Source organism: Heterocephalus glaber, unplaced genomic scaffold (genome assembly GCF_053883595.1).
Source record: "Heterocephalus glaber isolate CG9 unplaced genomic scaffold, H.glaber_assembly_v1.0 deba00001472, whole genome shotgun sequence".
Taxonomy (NCBI): Eukaryota; Metazoa; Chordata; class Mammalia; order Rodentia; family Bathyergidae; genus Heterocephalus; species Heterocephalus glaber.
In genome coordinates this window covers 9,458,094-9,476,574 of record NW_028258315.1, presented here as the reverse complement: position 1 = coordinate 9,476,574, position 18,481 = coordinate 9,458,094, and the positions used below count along the sequence as shown (strand labels likewise).

General features: G+C 35.1%; 1 protein-coding gene across 1 annotated transcript in view; it reads left to right on the top strand.

The window, feature by feature from the left end:
* The window catches only part of LOC101715907 (uncharacterized), a 497,493-nt gene that overhangs the window by 404,843 nt on the left and 74,169 nt on the right, over positions 1–18,481 (top strand). The window contains 1 exon segment of the mRNA XM_087182557.1: positions 2,456–2,615. Within this exon segment, the coding sequence (XP_087038683.1) occupies positions 2,456–2,615 (160 nt within the window).

Genomic DNA, 18,481 nt, shown 5'->3' with positions numbered 1-18,481 from the left:
TGAATGACTCTAATGCTGTAAATACAAAGAAAATATTTGTTTGCTCTTTGTCCTCAGTATCACCAATACAGAATTTGTTAATGACATTAGAACTGTTTTTACATTGTTTATTTTTTTAGAAATTCAGCTTTTTATTGGGTTCTTTAATTTTTTGAAGAGAACCAGAAAAGTGGAGAGTCAAGGACATATGAAATATCTTTAGAGCCAAAAGAATAAAGTAATTCACTTTCAGATATGCATTATGTTGCATAACTAATATATCATCAAAAATTTTATAATTATCACTGTTCAATGTATTTATTTATTTTTATTTTACTTATGTAGGCACAGAATATTTTTTCCTTGCTTGTGTAAACTGTCTTTATAAAGCTGTAGTATTTGCTATAGACTAATACATGTTGGTAAATTGGCTTGTTAATGACACATCATGGAGCTTTTCCCTCAAAAATGCCACCTGAAGTGGCAAAAGAAAAACATTGATATAAAACTAAAATATAATTAATCTTTGAACAGCTTCCTATATTCCAATTGCCATTTTGTTCTCTATCAAAACATTTGTTTACCATCCTGTAGATGTTTGGGTGTTTACATAATTATTCTTTCACACAAAATGAAAGAGAAATATAAAGGAGACAGACATTTTCTGGGCAAAAGAAACAGAAGCCAGCAGAAACAGGGCTGTGATTCCTAATTAATTCGAAGTTAATTGCACTGTTGATAATCCTGCACTTAAAATCTTCATATAGAAAATGTTTATGGTGGCAAATTGACAGTAATTTAACTACATTAAATCTTGCCACCATTAAAAGCAAAAGATGAATGTTATGTTATGTTAAACAAGCTTAAGAGAATGGCAAAGACTAGTTCATGTTGAACAAGCCAACTAGTAAATCACTCTGATTTACTAGGCTGACCGAGAATCTCAAAGCACAGTAGAAGCAGAAGATGTTTTTCGAGATGGTAGCAGGCAGCCTGAGGCTCTAGCTCAGCGGTAGAGTGCTTGTCAATCACACACTGAATACTGGGTTCAATTCCCAGGGCCACAGGAAAAAAAGAAAAAACAGATTGCAAGATGGCACCAGACCATATGATAAATGGCACTTGCACACCTCTTTTCATTGTGTGAGTGCAAAATAGGTGAAAAAGACACCTAGGCCACATTTAGTGAGGAGGTTCAAAAAATCTATTTTAGTGTTTTAGAAAGAATCAAAACATAGTTAAACCAAGTTGTTATTTGGTATTGGTTGTTTTGACTCAAGTCAGAATGAAATAAACCTTAGGTAGCTCTGAGTTGAAATGTTTTCTCTGTTACCTATGAACAGTAAGACTAACTTTTTAATTTTAATGTATTAATATGCAAAGGCAGGATTAAGTTAAGGCTACGATAACGCAATGAATTTGAAGTGTTTTCCTTTTATAATGATCAATCAATAAATTCTAGTATTGATCATCTAAAGTAGTGGACAATGTAATCATTCTGACCACTGAAATAAAATACTTCCAGTTCTCCCCTTTGAATGTGTGATAGTGTGGAGAGGCATTTCTATGTGGTATTTAGACATCTTGATAATTCAATTTATATCTCAGGCATTTTTTAAAATTTACTTTTTGAAAGGGTAGGGTATTAACATTGATACATAAGAGTTCTTGATCTAGCTTATGGGCTATTTGGGGCCCAACTCTGGGTTTCTTAAACTAGGTATACATAGTGAGCTGAAAGTATACTAAGTCACAAGATAAATATATTTCCCGAAACCTTCAATCTTATCCAATGGTTTAAAAATTAAATATATTATATTATATTATATTGAAATAAATACTAGTAATTTTGGGGTAGCGTTGACATTCTTCTCTGTCTATAGCAGTACTTAATAGAAAAGTTCTATAAGCATTGACCTAATTAATACCTATAGTGCTCATCTAAATGTGACTTATCAATGGCAATGAATTAACAGTTTCCACCATGAAACACTAAAACCAAGTCTTTCAGGAAGAGTGAATCCAAGTTTAAATTTTCTTTGGACAAATTCCTCACATTTGAACTAATTTAAATATCAACAATCCTGATTAACGGCCATATGTTTCCCAATTTTCTAGTCTATTTCTTGGACATCAAAAACTAGAATCAGTAAATTTATAAGAAGTAACTGCAAACCCACTCAAATGTCTGTTGTCAGGATAGGGCTTTGACAGAGAACAAAGTGGCACACTGGAATACAGGAAGCAGAGATTCATTACATTCTAGTTTTATTTTTAAATTTTTCTCTTCCCACTTTGGGTGGCTTTTTCCAGTGAAAAGCTCCTTGATGCATTGTTACCAAGTCAATTTTCCAACTATTATTAGAAATGGGAAAATGTACTAGATAAATAGAAGTTGATAAATATATAATAAGAAAAACTAATCATAAAGATTTGGGGAAAGTAAAAACAGAATAACAGACAATTTTATTCTTAGGCTGCACAATGCCTCTTGAATATTAGATGCATTTCAACACATCCACAGTGAAGAAATCAAGTTCTTCATGCCATATGATTTGGAGATTTCCAATCAGGAGCTAAGTTACATAGTGAAAAGATCGGAGCAGTGGAGAGAAGTCAATGGTGAAAGAAGGAAGGTGAGTGGTTTGAAGCTGATTATTTTTTATTCATTAAGTTTCTTGGTACATTTTGGGTATACAATATGATGACATTCATCATTGGGAATTTTTACCTTTACATGATATGTCATAGTTCTTATTTTTTTTCCTCATTCCCTTGCCCTCCCTTCAACCTCTCCACCCTTGCCTATTTACAAAGACATCATTTTCATTTTTTCCTTTTCTCATATTTTTTTCTTTTCCTTCTTTCCTTTCCTCCTACCTCTTCCCCTTCCCCTTTGGACCTTTTCTTCCTATTTCACATTATCTGTTATACATTTTGGTCCTCACTTACACTTTCAGTTTCTCACACCAGAGAAACTATTCGGTATTTATACATGTGTGTCCTATTTATTTCACTTAAAGAGTATGGCCTCAATGTGTATCCATTTAGCTATAAATGTCTCTAGTTTATCATTCTTTATGGCTGATTAGTACTCCATTTTATATAGTAAAATAAAAACCACATCTTAATCCAGTCACCAGTTGATGGGCATTTGGGCTGTTTCCAAATTTTAACTATTATGAACTGTGCTGCTATAAACATGAGTATGATGCTTTTAATACTTTTGGGAAGATACTCAGCAGGAGAAAAGCTGGGTCAAATGGGACCTCTAATCCTAGTTTATTTATTTTTTGAATGTACAAAAGAAACTCACTCTGCTAGCTTTTCAGCAAGAGGTTGCATTTTTAATGTTGTTCTTGAAGCTATTTACTCTTGTATGTGCCACCAGCTTACAAATCATGCAACTTGACTTTATACTGTTTTTATTAGTCAAAATGAGGAAACTAATTTGAGTGGTTCTTACAGTTTAGCACAATTGTTTGTTAAGGGAGATATTTATTAGTATGTACATTTATATATGGTACAACTTCACAAAGGTTGTGAAGAATGCGTGGGAAGCTAGGAAGAGGGTTTCTGCATGGGAGGATGTTGTTGGCTTTACAGTTGCCTGTAGTGGATGGGAGGAAGAGAATACTCTTTCTGTGTCCTCTTTCAAGGCCCTTGTTCATCCAGCTCCCGATTCTCATCCATCCCTCTTTTAGTAATCTTCCTTACTGACTTCTTTTGTGGGGGACACTTCCTCCATCAGCTTCTTAAGCCTCTTCCAGGATTCTATGCCTGATTTATTCCTCCTCTTACTCTACACCCTGTTTTTGGTTAACTACCTTGAAAATTGTCTTCCACATGTTGAAGATTCTTAGCTGTGTAACTGAAGGCTACATCTGCCTTTCAAGTCCCATACTGAATAACTCAGTAGCTTACTTGATGTCTCCATGTGAATGCCAAGATGCCAAAATTCCTATATTATCCAGACAAGTTCTATTTCATACGCATTGTTTAATTAACACATGCATTTCATCTGTATGAGGAAATCACAGCATTTACACTTGTATACTCTCTGGACACAACTTTTTCATCTGCTTTGAATCACAAAAGCCTCAAAGTCAGGGTTTTTCTAGATTTGCCCGTGTGTCCTAGAATTTTATTTGATCACTGAGTCCTACTGAATTTATTCTCTTAATATTATCTTTTCTGTAATCCATTTGCTACTGCATACATCAAGGCCCTCAATATTCAGCTGCCGCAGAGCAGCAAGGCTGAACTGATGTTCTCGCTACCTTAGTCTCTGATCGTCACAGTATGAATTCACACTTGACTCCTGCCACAGTGACACTGCTAATATATAACTGTAACCCTGCCTTCCTCTATCACAAACCCTTCAATAACTTCATAGCACTTGGAAAGCAAAAACCAAAATTGCTACGATTGGATAATTGCATTTTGAAATGATTCTCTTCTGCATTTTTAGTGGCTTTTCCTTTATCCCCATCCCTCTCTCCTCTTCCCACTCAGTATCACTCCTCAGGGCTTAGCTCAAGTGTCTTCTCCATGGGTCCAACCCAGGGAGGACCATTTCCTTATTATCAAAACTTCCATTTCAGTTGACTTTTCTAGCATTAGCACACAATTTGAGAATTATCTGTTCATGTGTCTCTCTTTGTTTTAGAGTGAGATCTCTTTGTGGAATTAGAGTGACTTCTAAATCTTTATGTCTTCAATCTCTGGCAGTCTCTAGAATATAGTACCAGTCTACCTGATGTTTTTCAATACATAAAGACCTGTGCATGAATAGTTGGAAAATTGAACATACAGTACTTAATTTGCCCATATAATTTCACCTTGTATATGCCTTATCTATATATGTACCTCATTGCACATATAATGTACCTCACCCAATTTCCTGCCTGATAGAAACTTTAGACATTAGCTTTTAAAAAAATTCTATGAGTTCATTATTAATATACTAAGTATGTGCATCTCAAATTCTGTTTACTTCATAGTTAACAGAACAGTACACATTTCCAAGACCACTATTCCTGAATTGAAGAAAAACAAGGTTTATCTTTCCTTATATTCATTCTGGTTTCTTCTTCAAATATCCTTGACTAACAGGAAGATTAGTGAAAGTCCCAACTTGTTGAAATTAATTGTGCAAAGAGCACTTCCTTCCTAAGATAATTTCACATGCCTATGGTAGGTGGAATATGGTTTATTTCATTCCTAGGTTTTACAACATGAAAGTTTAGAAATTTGGACATAATACAAAGTTGAGTACCTTCATGATTTGACATGAACCTAAAAAGAGAAATCAGAATTATTTGATTATTTATTAGTTCTGTTTTAACAATGGAGGAGAGAGACAGAGAGACACAGAGAGGGAGAGAACATAGTGCTTAGTTGCTATAAAGAAAATTGAAACATTGTAAAGGTATTTAATTCTTTGGGTATAACATTTATGCCTTTGTAAAATGTCTTCATTGACCCATGGTGGTCAAGAGTCAGACTCAGGAAGAGACCTCAAACCTTGAGTGTCTGTATTTCTCTGTGCGTGCCTTCAAATGGATCAAAGAAAAGACAATTTGATTAAATGTAATTAAAATGAATGATTTAATCCAAGGCATTAGATTTTTTGGCTTAAATTTATTCGTACTATTGATAGAAGCGCATTTATCTGGGTAAACAGCTGGTTGTTCCTTCACAACATATATAGACTTAGTCTCTATCAGTGAAGGGAAGTTGTAGTGATGTTTATGCAAATCATTTGAAAATTCAGAGAACACCCGTATTTCTTATGGTCGGGTTATGTTGTTAAGCCTACATAAACAACCTCAAACTAAAATGGATAGACATATGTATTTTACTTGTTTTTTATGTCTTTCCATGCCCTGGATATTTGCACTCTGAAGCCTTCTTCCCATTTAATTTTTGTATGTTTTTCTTCTTATGTTGTCTTATGTTTGCTTGTTTAGTTTATTTCAATGGGGAAGCAAGGTTACCCTACTAAATAATTGATTTACTAATCTCAAGATACAGTGCCAGCTTAGTTGAAAACAATCATCTATAATCTAAAATGCCAAATTGAATGGAATAGACATTTTAATATAAGAGTATTTCAAGTAAATAGTCTAGAATTCTTGAGCTCTAAAAATTTGATCTAGATGTTTGCAATAGCAGTTAAGCACATGCTTGTCATTTTTATGATGTGGAATAAAAATTGTCCCATAAACTGACACTTTATAATATGTTTAATTTTGTTTTGTTAAATTGATGAATGCAAAAGCATAGAGCACATTTGCAGTATGATGAGAATTTAGGATTATTGCATTTTATAATTTTCATATTGTTCATATATGTGATTTATCATTTGTGCAGAGACAGCCGGATGATAATTTTCAAGTATTTTTTAGCCACTTTTTGATAAAGAAAAGGTCACTTTCAGTAGTCAGAAAAGACATTATTCTATTAAACTAATTTGCCTACATGCAAATTTTGTCATTTTTACCTCATTAACTATTTATCACGGAGTAAAAAAATATATATTCATGAAGGGGCAGCTCACAGCCTGATGGAGCTGGAACTAATATTTTGCAACTCTAATGATTTTTTGCATCCTTAATTAGATAGCATAAGGTTGATATGATTAGGTCAGGATGTAGTGTTTTTCATTAAAATACATTTTAGAAGCTGTATTCATAATCTGCCCTTGCAATTAAATAATGAGCCTATGAATTTAATATTATCGACCCAATTATTATCCCATGCAAACGTATACCTTTAATAAATTTGTGCCTTAGGACCTTCATTAGCAACAGAAAGAATGATATTTCTAGGTACGTAGATTGAATGGCTATGGTTAAACTTATATAATGGTTTTAAACATATCAGAAAGCAAAGCTTCAATACCTAGGCATTTAATTCTAAAATGTGCCTTACTATTTGTTGAAGACTAATTTACATTGTAATTATTTTCTTAAAGAAACTACCACTTTAAAACGGGCTATTAAAGCTCATAAAAAATAGCAGGATATTAGGTGGAATTGGAGGGTTAGAGCCAGTTGTGCATCCATAGGCCAATGGTGTGTAAATTCAGAGATCTACTCAAGAGCAAAATTTGAAAGCATCAAATCTAAAATGTTTATTTCTCAAGTATCTATATTATCCAGGAAGAACCATAAGCAATTAATGTAGATTATTATTTTTTGTTTTTGTTAGGGCAGTTTTAATACAATGGAGGTGTGTACAGTATGTACAGAGCCCTGAGAAAGAATTGTTTTTCTCCTGTTCTGAATGTGTACAGTAAATCACACATATACTAACCCAGCTCACTCATTTTTTATAAGTTGTTACTGATTTGCTACTATTTTTGTGTATTATTATAGTGAGTATAGGGCCAGGGATTTAGCTCGGTGGTTCCAGCGCCTGCCTTGGAAGCGCAAGGTCCCGAGTTCGATCTCCAGTACCAAAAACAAAACAAAAAAAAACCATAGTGAATATGATCGTCTGACATTTTCAATTCTTTCCTGATGAAATTTTCTTGAGAAATAAATTTATATATAATTTATAATGCTTTAATTAAAAATGTGAAAAACTGAACCCGTCTTTAGTGATAAATCTAAGCATTGTTACCCATAAGGCAAACTGCACACTATGTATCAGCAGAGAATCAGAGTTTTCATACAAGTAGTGTTCATTTCTACCTGGGAGATGTGAACAGGGTTGGGGAAAAGCTTTGATTGGGAGCATGAAAGGCAAGGTGGTAGCCAAGCAGATAAAATGGAAATGTGGCACCAGGGGTTTGGCATGAGGGCACTAAGATTTTCCCATGTAAAAAGAGATTAAAAAAAAATCAGAGTTTAGTGACAGGAAGTGCAAAAGCACATTTAGAAACTGAGAACAATTTGTTTTGGCTACAACAAGGGTCAGAGGCATGGAAATCAGCCAGGAGAGAAAGACTGAGAAGTGGACATTGCCCACTGGGCATGACTATACTTTTTTTCACAGACCATAGGAAGCCACTGAAAGTTCTCATAAAATGAAGTAACTTATTCAATTAAAAATCTAGGATGTCTTTGCATTGAGTTCTTTTAATTGTTTATTTTAAAGCTCTAATATTTTACCTCCAGGCAGTAAATAGCTTAATGTACTCTATTTAATGCATAATTCCATCTTCTATAATTAAAGGTTGTTTTTTCTATGGAATATCTAAATTATCCATAGAATTTTCTAACTATGTGCTTCAATTCTATCCCACAATCAGGCATTGTTTTACATGTCAGTATTCCTCAGCCAGATCTTCAGTGGAGGGGTGGGCAGGGGCTGAGAGCATTTATGAAGCTTGATGAGGACTTGAAAGTAGGTGCCACATTGGACTTGGGCAAATTTGAACCTAGGAATTGAATGTGGGAGCAGGTGGCAACGGAGACCAAGAGTCAGACTGAATGCAAAGGAGTAGATGAGAAAGTCATGGCCACCTGTGAACAAAGGACCTGACTCTTGCTGGTTCAAGCATAAAGCAGTAAGTTGTGTTGATGGTAGAAGGTGGAAGCAGAGACTTAACTCAATTAAAACTAAAGAGCATCTGAGTTAAGGTAACAAAAGGAGGGCATTACAGTTATCTAGGTGGAAAACTTCTGGTCCTGTGTTGTGGTTCCAGTGGAATTTTCTACTCACAGGCTTTACCTGTGCAATCTCATCTTTAAATCAACTGAAAGGCTTTTGATACCAAGTGTCAGATACTGAACTATGTTAATTCTTTTCAATAAAGAACATATCTTAGTGAATATAACCTAGAATATGGCTAAATGATCTGATCACAGGTTTGGTTCAGTAATTGCTGTATATTCTGAATTCTATATCCAGTGTCATTTCCTTCTTGCAGTAACAGAACTTCTCAAGGCTAATCAGCATTAGGACAGTAATCTTTTAAAGAATCTTTATGAAAATGCAGACTACTATTAAGACTCAAACATCATGTACATTCTAGCTCACTTGCAATGAAGAGATTGACAGTGACTCAACTAGTTTGAAAACTATGAATCTTAGCTACAGTTTTTAAATAGAAATGTTTAATGATTTTTTTAAAGCTATACAGCAATGTGGAGCTTTCTCTTTTGCTTTGTTTTTTAAGTCATTAAAGAAGAAACAGAAGAGAATGTTTTATTTAGTAGGGTGACTTGACTAACTGATATATATTTCTCTTTTATCTCTGAATTTCTAGGATGTTTCTTTATAAGTTACTCAATATATTGTTAAACTTTTGAAAGATCATTTGACTGTAGAGAGATTGACTTCTTCTATAAAATGAAAATGATAAGTAACAACCAAATATAGAATGACTAGGAACTTTCTGAAGATACCTCAAATGTTTGGATTTTAACATTGACAAAGACCTATTGTGTTTTGTTAAGTACTTTCTCCCTTAACTCAAAAATCATTTCTATTTGAAGTGTAGTATAATCCATATGTTTTTGATTCATTAACACTTAATTTGTTCACATCCCTTTAATGGAGTGCTATATAGCAGCCTTTTCATCTCTTTTTATAAGCTTATGTTCCTCTAACAAAGGAAATCAAGGTTTTCTAAGAGTAAACAAACTTGAACTCAAAGAGACATGAGAGAGCTTTATTGGCAAAGCACCTATTAGCTTTGAACTACTTCTGTACTTGAAAAACACATTTTTTAGAGTTTTCAAGGATGTGACATATTTGTAATTAACTGAGACATAAGTAGTATTCTATTTTATTATTTATTAAATTGTCAATCAGAAATAATTTCTCAGATAACAGGAGAAATTGTGTTCCTAGTACAAGACGTGATTAATAAATCTAGAGAGGAGCTGAGGAACATGATGTAATCCCAACATAGGAAACAAATGGAATCCATAAAACAGATGCAAATAGATTTCCAGGAGATGAAAAACTCCATTAAAAGTCTACACAGCAGAATGAGCCAATGTGAGGATAGAATTTCAGATTTAGAAGATAAGATTGCAATTAATGACCAGGAAAAGAAAAATTGTTTCAAACTTATAAGGGACCACGAGAAATCAATCCAGCAGCTGCTAGATGATGCAAAGAAGAATAACATAAGACTGATTGGAGTCAATGAAGAAACAGGACAGAGTGCAGATGACATAAAACAACTCTTCACAGGAGTAATGGCAGAAAAATTCCCAAGGAGGGGAAAAGAACTTGACATACAGATAAGTGAGGCATATAGGACTCAAAATAGCCTTGATCTACACATAGGCATATAATTGGTAAGATTCCAGAAACTCTACAAGCAGTTAGAGAAAAGAAACAAATCACACACAAAGGAAAGCCCATCAGAATCACAGCAGACCTCAACACAAACTGTCAAGGAAAGAAGAGCTTGGAGTGACGTATTTCAAGCCCTAAAAGAAAACAGCCTCCAACCCAGATTGATGTACCCTGCAAAACTATCTTTCAAAATGGATGGAGAAATAAGATACTTTCATGACAAAGAACACCTTAGGAACTTTGTGAATACCAAACCAGCACTCCAAAGAATTTTACACAATATCCTAGGAACAGATATTGAGGATCACAACCCCAGGAAGCAAAGCAGAATGAACCCATCTGGCAGGAAAAGAAATTAAATGTAAAGGGGGAGAACCCAACAAAAAGAAAAAGTCATGGCAATGATAAGTTAATACATTTCAGTTATAACCATCAATGTTAATGGTCTCAATTCACCAATCAAAAGAAATAGACTGGCAGAATGGGTCAAGAAGCAAAATCCAACAATATGCTGTATACAAGAAACACACTTAATTCAAAAAGAAACTCATAGACTGAAAGTTAAAGTGTGGAAAACAATACTCCATGAGACAGGAACCCCCCCAAAAAAGCAGGAGTAGCTATCCTCTTGGCAGATCAAGTAGATTTCAAACCAACACTGATTAAGAGAGACGAAGAAGGACACTACATCCTTGTAAAGGGAACAATCCAAGAGGAAAAGATGACAATCATAAATATCTATGCACCAAACACTAGTGCACCCAACTATATAAAACAAATACTAATGGACATGAAAAGTCATATATGCACTAATACAATTGTAGTGGGGGACCTCAACACCCCACTGTCACAAAGAGATAGATCAACTAGACTAAAAATAAGTAATGAAGTACTAGAACTCAATCAAACTCTTGAACAAATGAACTTAACAGATGTTTACAGAGTCTTCCACCCCACAAAATCAGAATACACATTCTTCTCAGCTGCACATGGGTCATTCTCTAAACTAGACCACATACTCACACATAGAACATGTTTAAGTAAGTGCAAAGGAATTGAAGTTATCCCCTGTATATTATCAGACCATAGTGCGATGAAATTGGAAATCCATAGCAAAAGAAACTCAAAAAATTTCATAAACACATGAAAATTGAACAACACACTTCTGAATAACCAATGGGTCATAGAGGAAATTAAAGAAGAAATCAGATAGTTCCTTCAATTAAATGACAATGACAGTACAATATATCAGAATCTATGGGACACAATGAAAGCAGTCTTATGAGGGAAATTCATAGCAGTGAATACGCATATTAGGAAAACAGAACAAGCCCAATTAAACAACCTGATGCTGAACCTCAAGCTTCTAGAAAAAGAAGAGCAGGACAACCCCAAAGCTCATACAAGGGAGGAAATTATAAAGATCAGAGGAGAAATCAATGCAATGGAGAATAAGAGAACGGTACAAAAAATCAATGAAGCCAAGAGTTGGTTCTCCGAAAGAATCAACAAAATTGACAAGCCCTTAGCCAACCTTGTCAGAAAAAGGAAAGCAAAGGCCCAAATCCATGCAATTAGGAATGAAAAGAGTGAAATTACAACAGACCCAGCAGAAATCCAGAAGATCATCAATACCTACTTCCAGAACTTATACGCGAATAAGATGGTCAACACAGAAGAAATGGACAGATTCCTAGATACATATGAATAACCAAAGTTGAACGAAGAAGACCTATAAATTCTAAACAACCCAATATCAATTGATGAAATTGAAAAAGTAATTAAAAACTTAACAACTAAGAAAAACCCTGATGGCTTCACTGCTGAATTCTATAAGAAATTTAGAGAGGAACTGCTGCCACTACTGTTTAAACTCTTCAATGAAATTGAAAGGGAAGCAATACTCCCAAATTCATTCCTGGAAGCAAGCATCACCTTGATCCTGAAAGCAGAGAAAGACCCAACTGAAAAGGACAACTATAGGCCAATCTCAGTAATGAACATAGATACAAAAAGTCCTTAATAAGATACTGGCAAATAGAATGCAGAAGATCATCAAGAAGATCATACACCCTGATCAAGTGGGATTCATCCCAGGGATGCAGGCATGGTTCAATATACACAAACCAATCCGTGTAATACACTACATCAACAGAGCCAAGGACAAAAACCATGTGATTATCTCCATAGTCACAGAAAAAGCATTGGACAGAATCCAACATGTATTTATGATAAAAACCCTAGAAAAAATTGGGATAGATGGTCTCTACCTCAAACTGATAAAAGCCATCTAAGAAAAACCAGCAGCCAATATCATACTAAATGGTCAAAAACTGAAATCCTTCACACTAAAATCAGGAACAAGATGAGGATGTCCACTGTCAACACTCTTGTTCAATATGGTTTTGGAAACATTAGCCATGGCAATTAGACAAGAGAAAGAAATAAAAGGAATAAAGATAGGAAATGAAGAAGTCAAATTGTTGTTATTTGTAGATGACATGATACTCTATATAGAAGATCCCAAGAACTCCACCAAAAGTCTTTTAGACTTAATAACCAAATTCAGTCAAGTATCTAGTTACAAGGTCAACACACAAAAATCAATAGATTTCCTCTACACAAATGACAGACTCATTGAGAGAGAAATAGGGCAAACAATTCTTTTCACAATAGCATCCAAAAAATTGAAATACCTAGGAATCAACCTAACAAAAGAAATCAAAGACCTCTTCTCTGAAAACTACAGTGCTCTGAAAAGAGAGATTGATGATATCAGAAAATGGACAGACACCCCCTGCTCCTGGGTAGGAAGGATTAATATAGTGAAAATGGCCATACTTCCAAAACTGCTATATAGATTCAGTGCAATTCCAATTGAGATCCCAGCAGCATACTTCATGGACCTTGAGAAAACAATCCAAAGATTCATTTGGAACAAGAAGAGACTCAGAATAGCAAAAGCAATTCTAGGTAACAGAGACATGGCAGGGGATATCACAATCCCCAACCTGCAACTCTACTACAAAGCTACTGTGATAAAAACAGCATGGTACTGGCAAAGAAACAGACCTGAGGACCAGTGGAACAGATTAGAAGATGCAGAAACAATGCCAGACACACTCAGCCATCTCATCTTTGATAAAGGAGCCAAACACCCTCACTGGAGGAAAGATAGCCTCTTTAATAAATGGTGCTGGAAAAATTGGGTTTCAACTTGCCAAAGATGAAAACTAGAGCTATATCTCTTGCCATGCACTAAACTAAAATCGAAATGAATTAAAGATCTAAATATTAAAATAGAAACTCTGAACCAGTTGTAACAGAAGTTAGGTAGAACTCTTGAAGACATTGGTGTAGGAAAAGATTTTATGAACAAAACCTCAGTTGCCTGTGAACTAGCACAAACAATCAACAAGTGGAATCTCTTCTTATTAAAAGGCTTCTGCACAGCAAGAGAAACCACCAACAGAGTGAAGAGACAACCCACAATGTGGGAAAAAATCTTCACCTGCTTTTCCTCAGACAAAGGTCTACTATCTCAAATCTATAAAGAACTTAAAAAGATCAGACCTCCCAAATTTCAACACCCAATCTGAAAAAAGAGATCTGAAATGAACAGACATTTCTCAGAAAAGGAAGTAGAAATAGCAAATAAATACATGAAAAAATGTTCAACATCACTGGTCATTTGAGAGATGCAAATGAAAACAATGTTGAGATTCCACCTCACTCCAGAAAGAATGGCTGCTATCATGAAATCAACCAATAACAAATGCTAGTGGGGCTGTGGGGAAAGAGGAACCCTGCTCCACTGCTGATGAGAGTGTAGACTGGTGCAACCACTGTGGAAATCAGTGTGGAGATACCTCAGAGAACTAGGACTGGAAGTTCCATTTGACCCAGCTATTCCACTGCTGGGGATCTTCCCCAAACAACTAAAAGAATCATACCACAGTGATATATGTGCACCCATGTTCATAGCAGCACAGTTTGTGATAGCTAAAACTTGGAAACAGCCCAAATGCCCATCAACTGGAGACTGTATAAAGAAAATGTGGGTTTTTTTTATAAAATGAAGTACTACTCAGCCATAAATAATGAGAAATTGTAGACTTTTATAGCCAAATGGATGCACTTAGAGGCAATATTCTTAAGTGAAATAAATAGTACACACATGTATAAATACCGAATAATTTCTCTGGTGTGAGAAACTGAAAGTGTAAATGGGGACTAAAATGTACAATATGAAATAGAATTTAAAGGGGCAAAGGGGAAGGAGGGGGGATTGGTAGGGGAAAGGAAAGAAGGGAATGGGATTAATATGAGAAAATGGAAAAATAGGAACAAAATCTTTGTAAATAGGGAGGAATGGAGGGGTTGAAGGGAGGGTTGGGCAAGAGTGAAAAATAAGAACCAAGAGAGACTATGTAAAGGTGCAAATTTCCAATGATGAATGTCATTATATTGTATACCTAAAATGTGCCAATGATTAGAATGAATAATCGATAATGTAAAATAGGAAGAAAAGGTCCAAAGGGGTAGGGGTAGTGGGAGGGGCAGGGGAAAGGAAAGAAGGGAAAGGAAAAATGCTGAGAAATGGAAAAAATGGAAAGAAAGTCTTTGTAAATAGGGAAGGGTGGAGGGGATGAAGGGAGGGCTAGGAATGGGGAAAAAATAAGAACCAAGATGCATCATGTAAAGGTTCAAGTTCCCAATGAGAAATGTAATTGTGTAGTATACCTAAAATGTACCAATAAAAGAATTTTTTAAAAAAATAAAGAAAAATAATAAATTGTCCTAGTATCTTACATTAATTTCTTTTCATGATAAAATAGCCAAATACTAATATTTTAATGAATAAGTCATTAATGATAATTATTTAACTGTCATCTTATTATTTATTCTTACTAATAATGAAGGAGCTACTTATTGTTTAACAATTATGTGGTAGGAAATTAAGTTTAATGTAAAGCATTAAACAGTGTCCTTTTCCTTTGTTTTTGGAAGTACAGTATTCTTTTTTTAAATTTAATTTTATTGGTACATTTTAGGTATACAATATAATGACATTCATCATTGGAAATGTGTACCTTTATTTAATTGCTCTTGGTTCTTATTTTTTCCCCCTTCCCCTGCCCTCCCTTCAACCCCTTCATCCCTCCCTATTTACAAAGCCTTTGTTTCCATTTTTTCATTTTCTCATATTAATTCCTTTCCCTTCTTTCTTTTCCCCTACCCCTCCCACTTCCCCTTCCCCTTTGCCCCTTTTCTTCCTATTTCACATTATCCATTATACCTTTTATTCCTAATTTACACTTTCAGTTTCTCACACTAGAGAAACTATTCAGTATTTACACATGTGTGTCCTCTTTATTTCACTTAAGAGTATGACCTCAATGTGTATCCACTTAGCTATAAATGTCTCTAATTTCTCTTTTTATGACTGAGTAGTACTCTGTTTTATAAAAAAACCCACATTTTCTTTATCCAGGCTGCAGTTGATGGGCAATTGGGCTGCTTCCAAGTTTTAGCTATTAAAATCTGTGCTGCTATGAACATGAGTGCACATATATCACTGTGGTATGATTATTTTAATTTTAGGGGGAAGATACCCAGCAGGGGAACAGCTGGGTCAAATGGGACTTCCAGTCCTAGTTCTTTGAGGTATCTCCATACTGTTTTCCACAGTTTTTACACCAGTCTACACTCCCACCAGCAGTGGAGCAGTGTTCCTTTTTCCCCACAGCCTCGCCAGCATTTGTTATTGGTTGATTTCATGTTAGCAGCCATTCTTTCTGGGATGAGGTGGAATCTCAGTGTTGTTTTCATTTGTATTTCTCGAATGACTGATGATGTTGAACCTTTTTTGATATGTTTATTTGCTATTTCTACTTCTTTGCCTGAGAAATGTCTGTTCATTTCAGATGCCCATTTTTGGATTGGGTCTTTAAATTTGGGAGGTCTGATTTTTTTAAGTTCTTTTTAGATTTTAGGTAGTAGATCTTTGTCTGAGAAATAGCAGGTGAAAGGTTTTTCCCACATTATGTGTTGTCTCTTCACTCTGTTGTTGGCTTCTCTTGCTGTGCAGAAGCTTTTTAATAAGAAGAGATCCCACTTGTTGATTGTTTGTGCTAGTTTATGGACAACTGAGATTTTGTTCATAAAATCTTTTCCTACACCAATGTCTTCAAGAGCTCTACCTAACCTCTGTTCTAGTCGGTTCAGCATTTCTGTTTCAATATTTAGATCTTTAACCCATTTTGATTTTAGTTTAGTGTATGGTGAGAGATATAGATCTAGTTTTAATCTTTGGCAAGCTGAAACCCAGTTTTTCCAGCACCATTTATTAAAGAGGCTATCTTTCCTCCAGTGAGGGTGTTTGGCTCCTTTGTTGAAGATGAGGTGGCCGAGTGTGTCTGGCATTGTTTCTGCATCTTCTAATCTGTTCCACTGATCCTCAGGTGTGCTTCTTTGCCAGTACCATGCTGTTTTTATCACAGTAGCTTTGTAGTAGAGTTGCAGGTTGGGAGTTGTGATACCCCCTGCCATGTCTCTGTTACCTAGAATTGCTTTTGCTATTCTGAGTCTCTTCTTGTTCCAAATGAATCTTTGGATTGTTTTCTCAAGGTCTGTGAACTATGCTGCAATTGAGATTGCATTGAAATCTACATAGCAGTTTTGGAAGTATGGCCATTTTCACTATGTTGATCCTTCCTACCCAGGAGCAGGGGATGTCTGTCCATTTTCTGATATCATCTTCAATCTCTCTTTTCAGAGTGCCATAGTTTTCAGAGAAGAGGTCTTTGATTTCTTTTGTTAGGTTGATTCCTAGGTAATTCGATTTTTTGGATGCTATTGTGAAAGGAATTGTTTGCCCTATTTCTCTCTCAGTGAGTCTGGAAGCACAATGTTTTAATCAAGAAGTATGAAAGTCACTTTTTCATATCTTACTGATATTTGGGTTCTCTACTATTACTTGCGTGTATATAGAGTTTAATGAAACTAAAATACGACTTCACTGGAACATCATGTGCCCTATTGCCCTTCATTCTTTTCAGCTTATGTATTTAGTAGTACAAGCTATAATTTAAGGTCTTTTTTTTTTAATTTAAGCTCTTAACAGGCACAAACTTTGGATAAATTAGCATTCTGCAATTGTCACCCTAGTTCATTCCCTGCTAAGAGAGCTTGTTTGATTAATTTTTTACACATTTTAGTAGATGTTTCAAAGAGAAGAAGAGCAGGGGTGTAAATCTTATTTTCTCAGGAATGAAGGAAAGGGTAATAAATGACTATTCCTGTGGGTCAGGCACTGTACAAGCAATTTGTATGTTGATACATTTAATTAGCAAAGCAAGCATATGGAGTTGTATTAGTTTCATTTTACAGGTGAGAAAACGGGCTCAGAGAGGTTAATTACTTCATCCATTCATCTATGGATGTATTTACTCCTTGTTTTTTATTAATCATATTTAATAAAGTACTTTTCTTAGGTACAAATGAAAATAGTAAAATAAAATAATAGGGTCTTTTCCTTTATATTGCAATGAGAAAGATAAATAGGTGAGAAAAGATAGTGGACTGAGATGGATGGCCTGGTGGTAGCTCGAAAGAAGTTGGCAGTGATCAATTTTAAGTGTTCAGGACAAGATGATTAAGATCGGTATTTAAAATTAAAGATAAATAGTTCAAGGGGAAAAATAGGTAGTCAAAGAAAAGCACTTCAAGGAGAGAATGAAACATCACGGCATTTTGTCGAACAGATATTTAGTGCAACTAGAACGTAACTAATGCAGATGATATGGGACACTGAGTCTGGCTGAGGTGGGGAGCCTATGGCACATCCACTGCAGTGGGCTGTTTATTATCACTGAGAGCTTTAAAAGGCTCGCCATCACTGGATGCAATGAATAAGTACCAGAATTAGCTCGACCACATGATTTCTTGATGGGCCTCTCATGGGATTGGTGTGAACTGTGAGTATTACACGAGCATTGAGCAACCTCAATTCTCACTTTGTCAGACAAGGCCCACCATGTCTGTGTACCACCCACAGTTGCGCTAAAGCCCACCTGTGCCGACTTGCCCTACATTCAATAGTTAGGGCTCAGTTAACTGGAAAAATAAATGACTTAACTATTTTCTACAGTGATAATCAATTTCTAACGTTTTATAGTATTTGGGCTTGTGAAACTTCTAGGATTCTTTTCATATATTGTACAAAAGTAAGCACAAG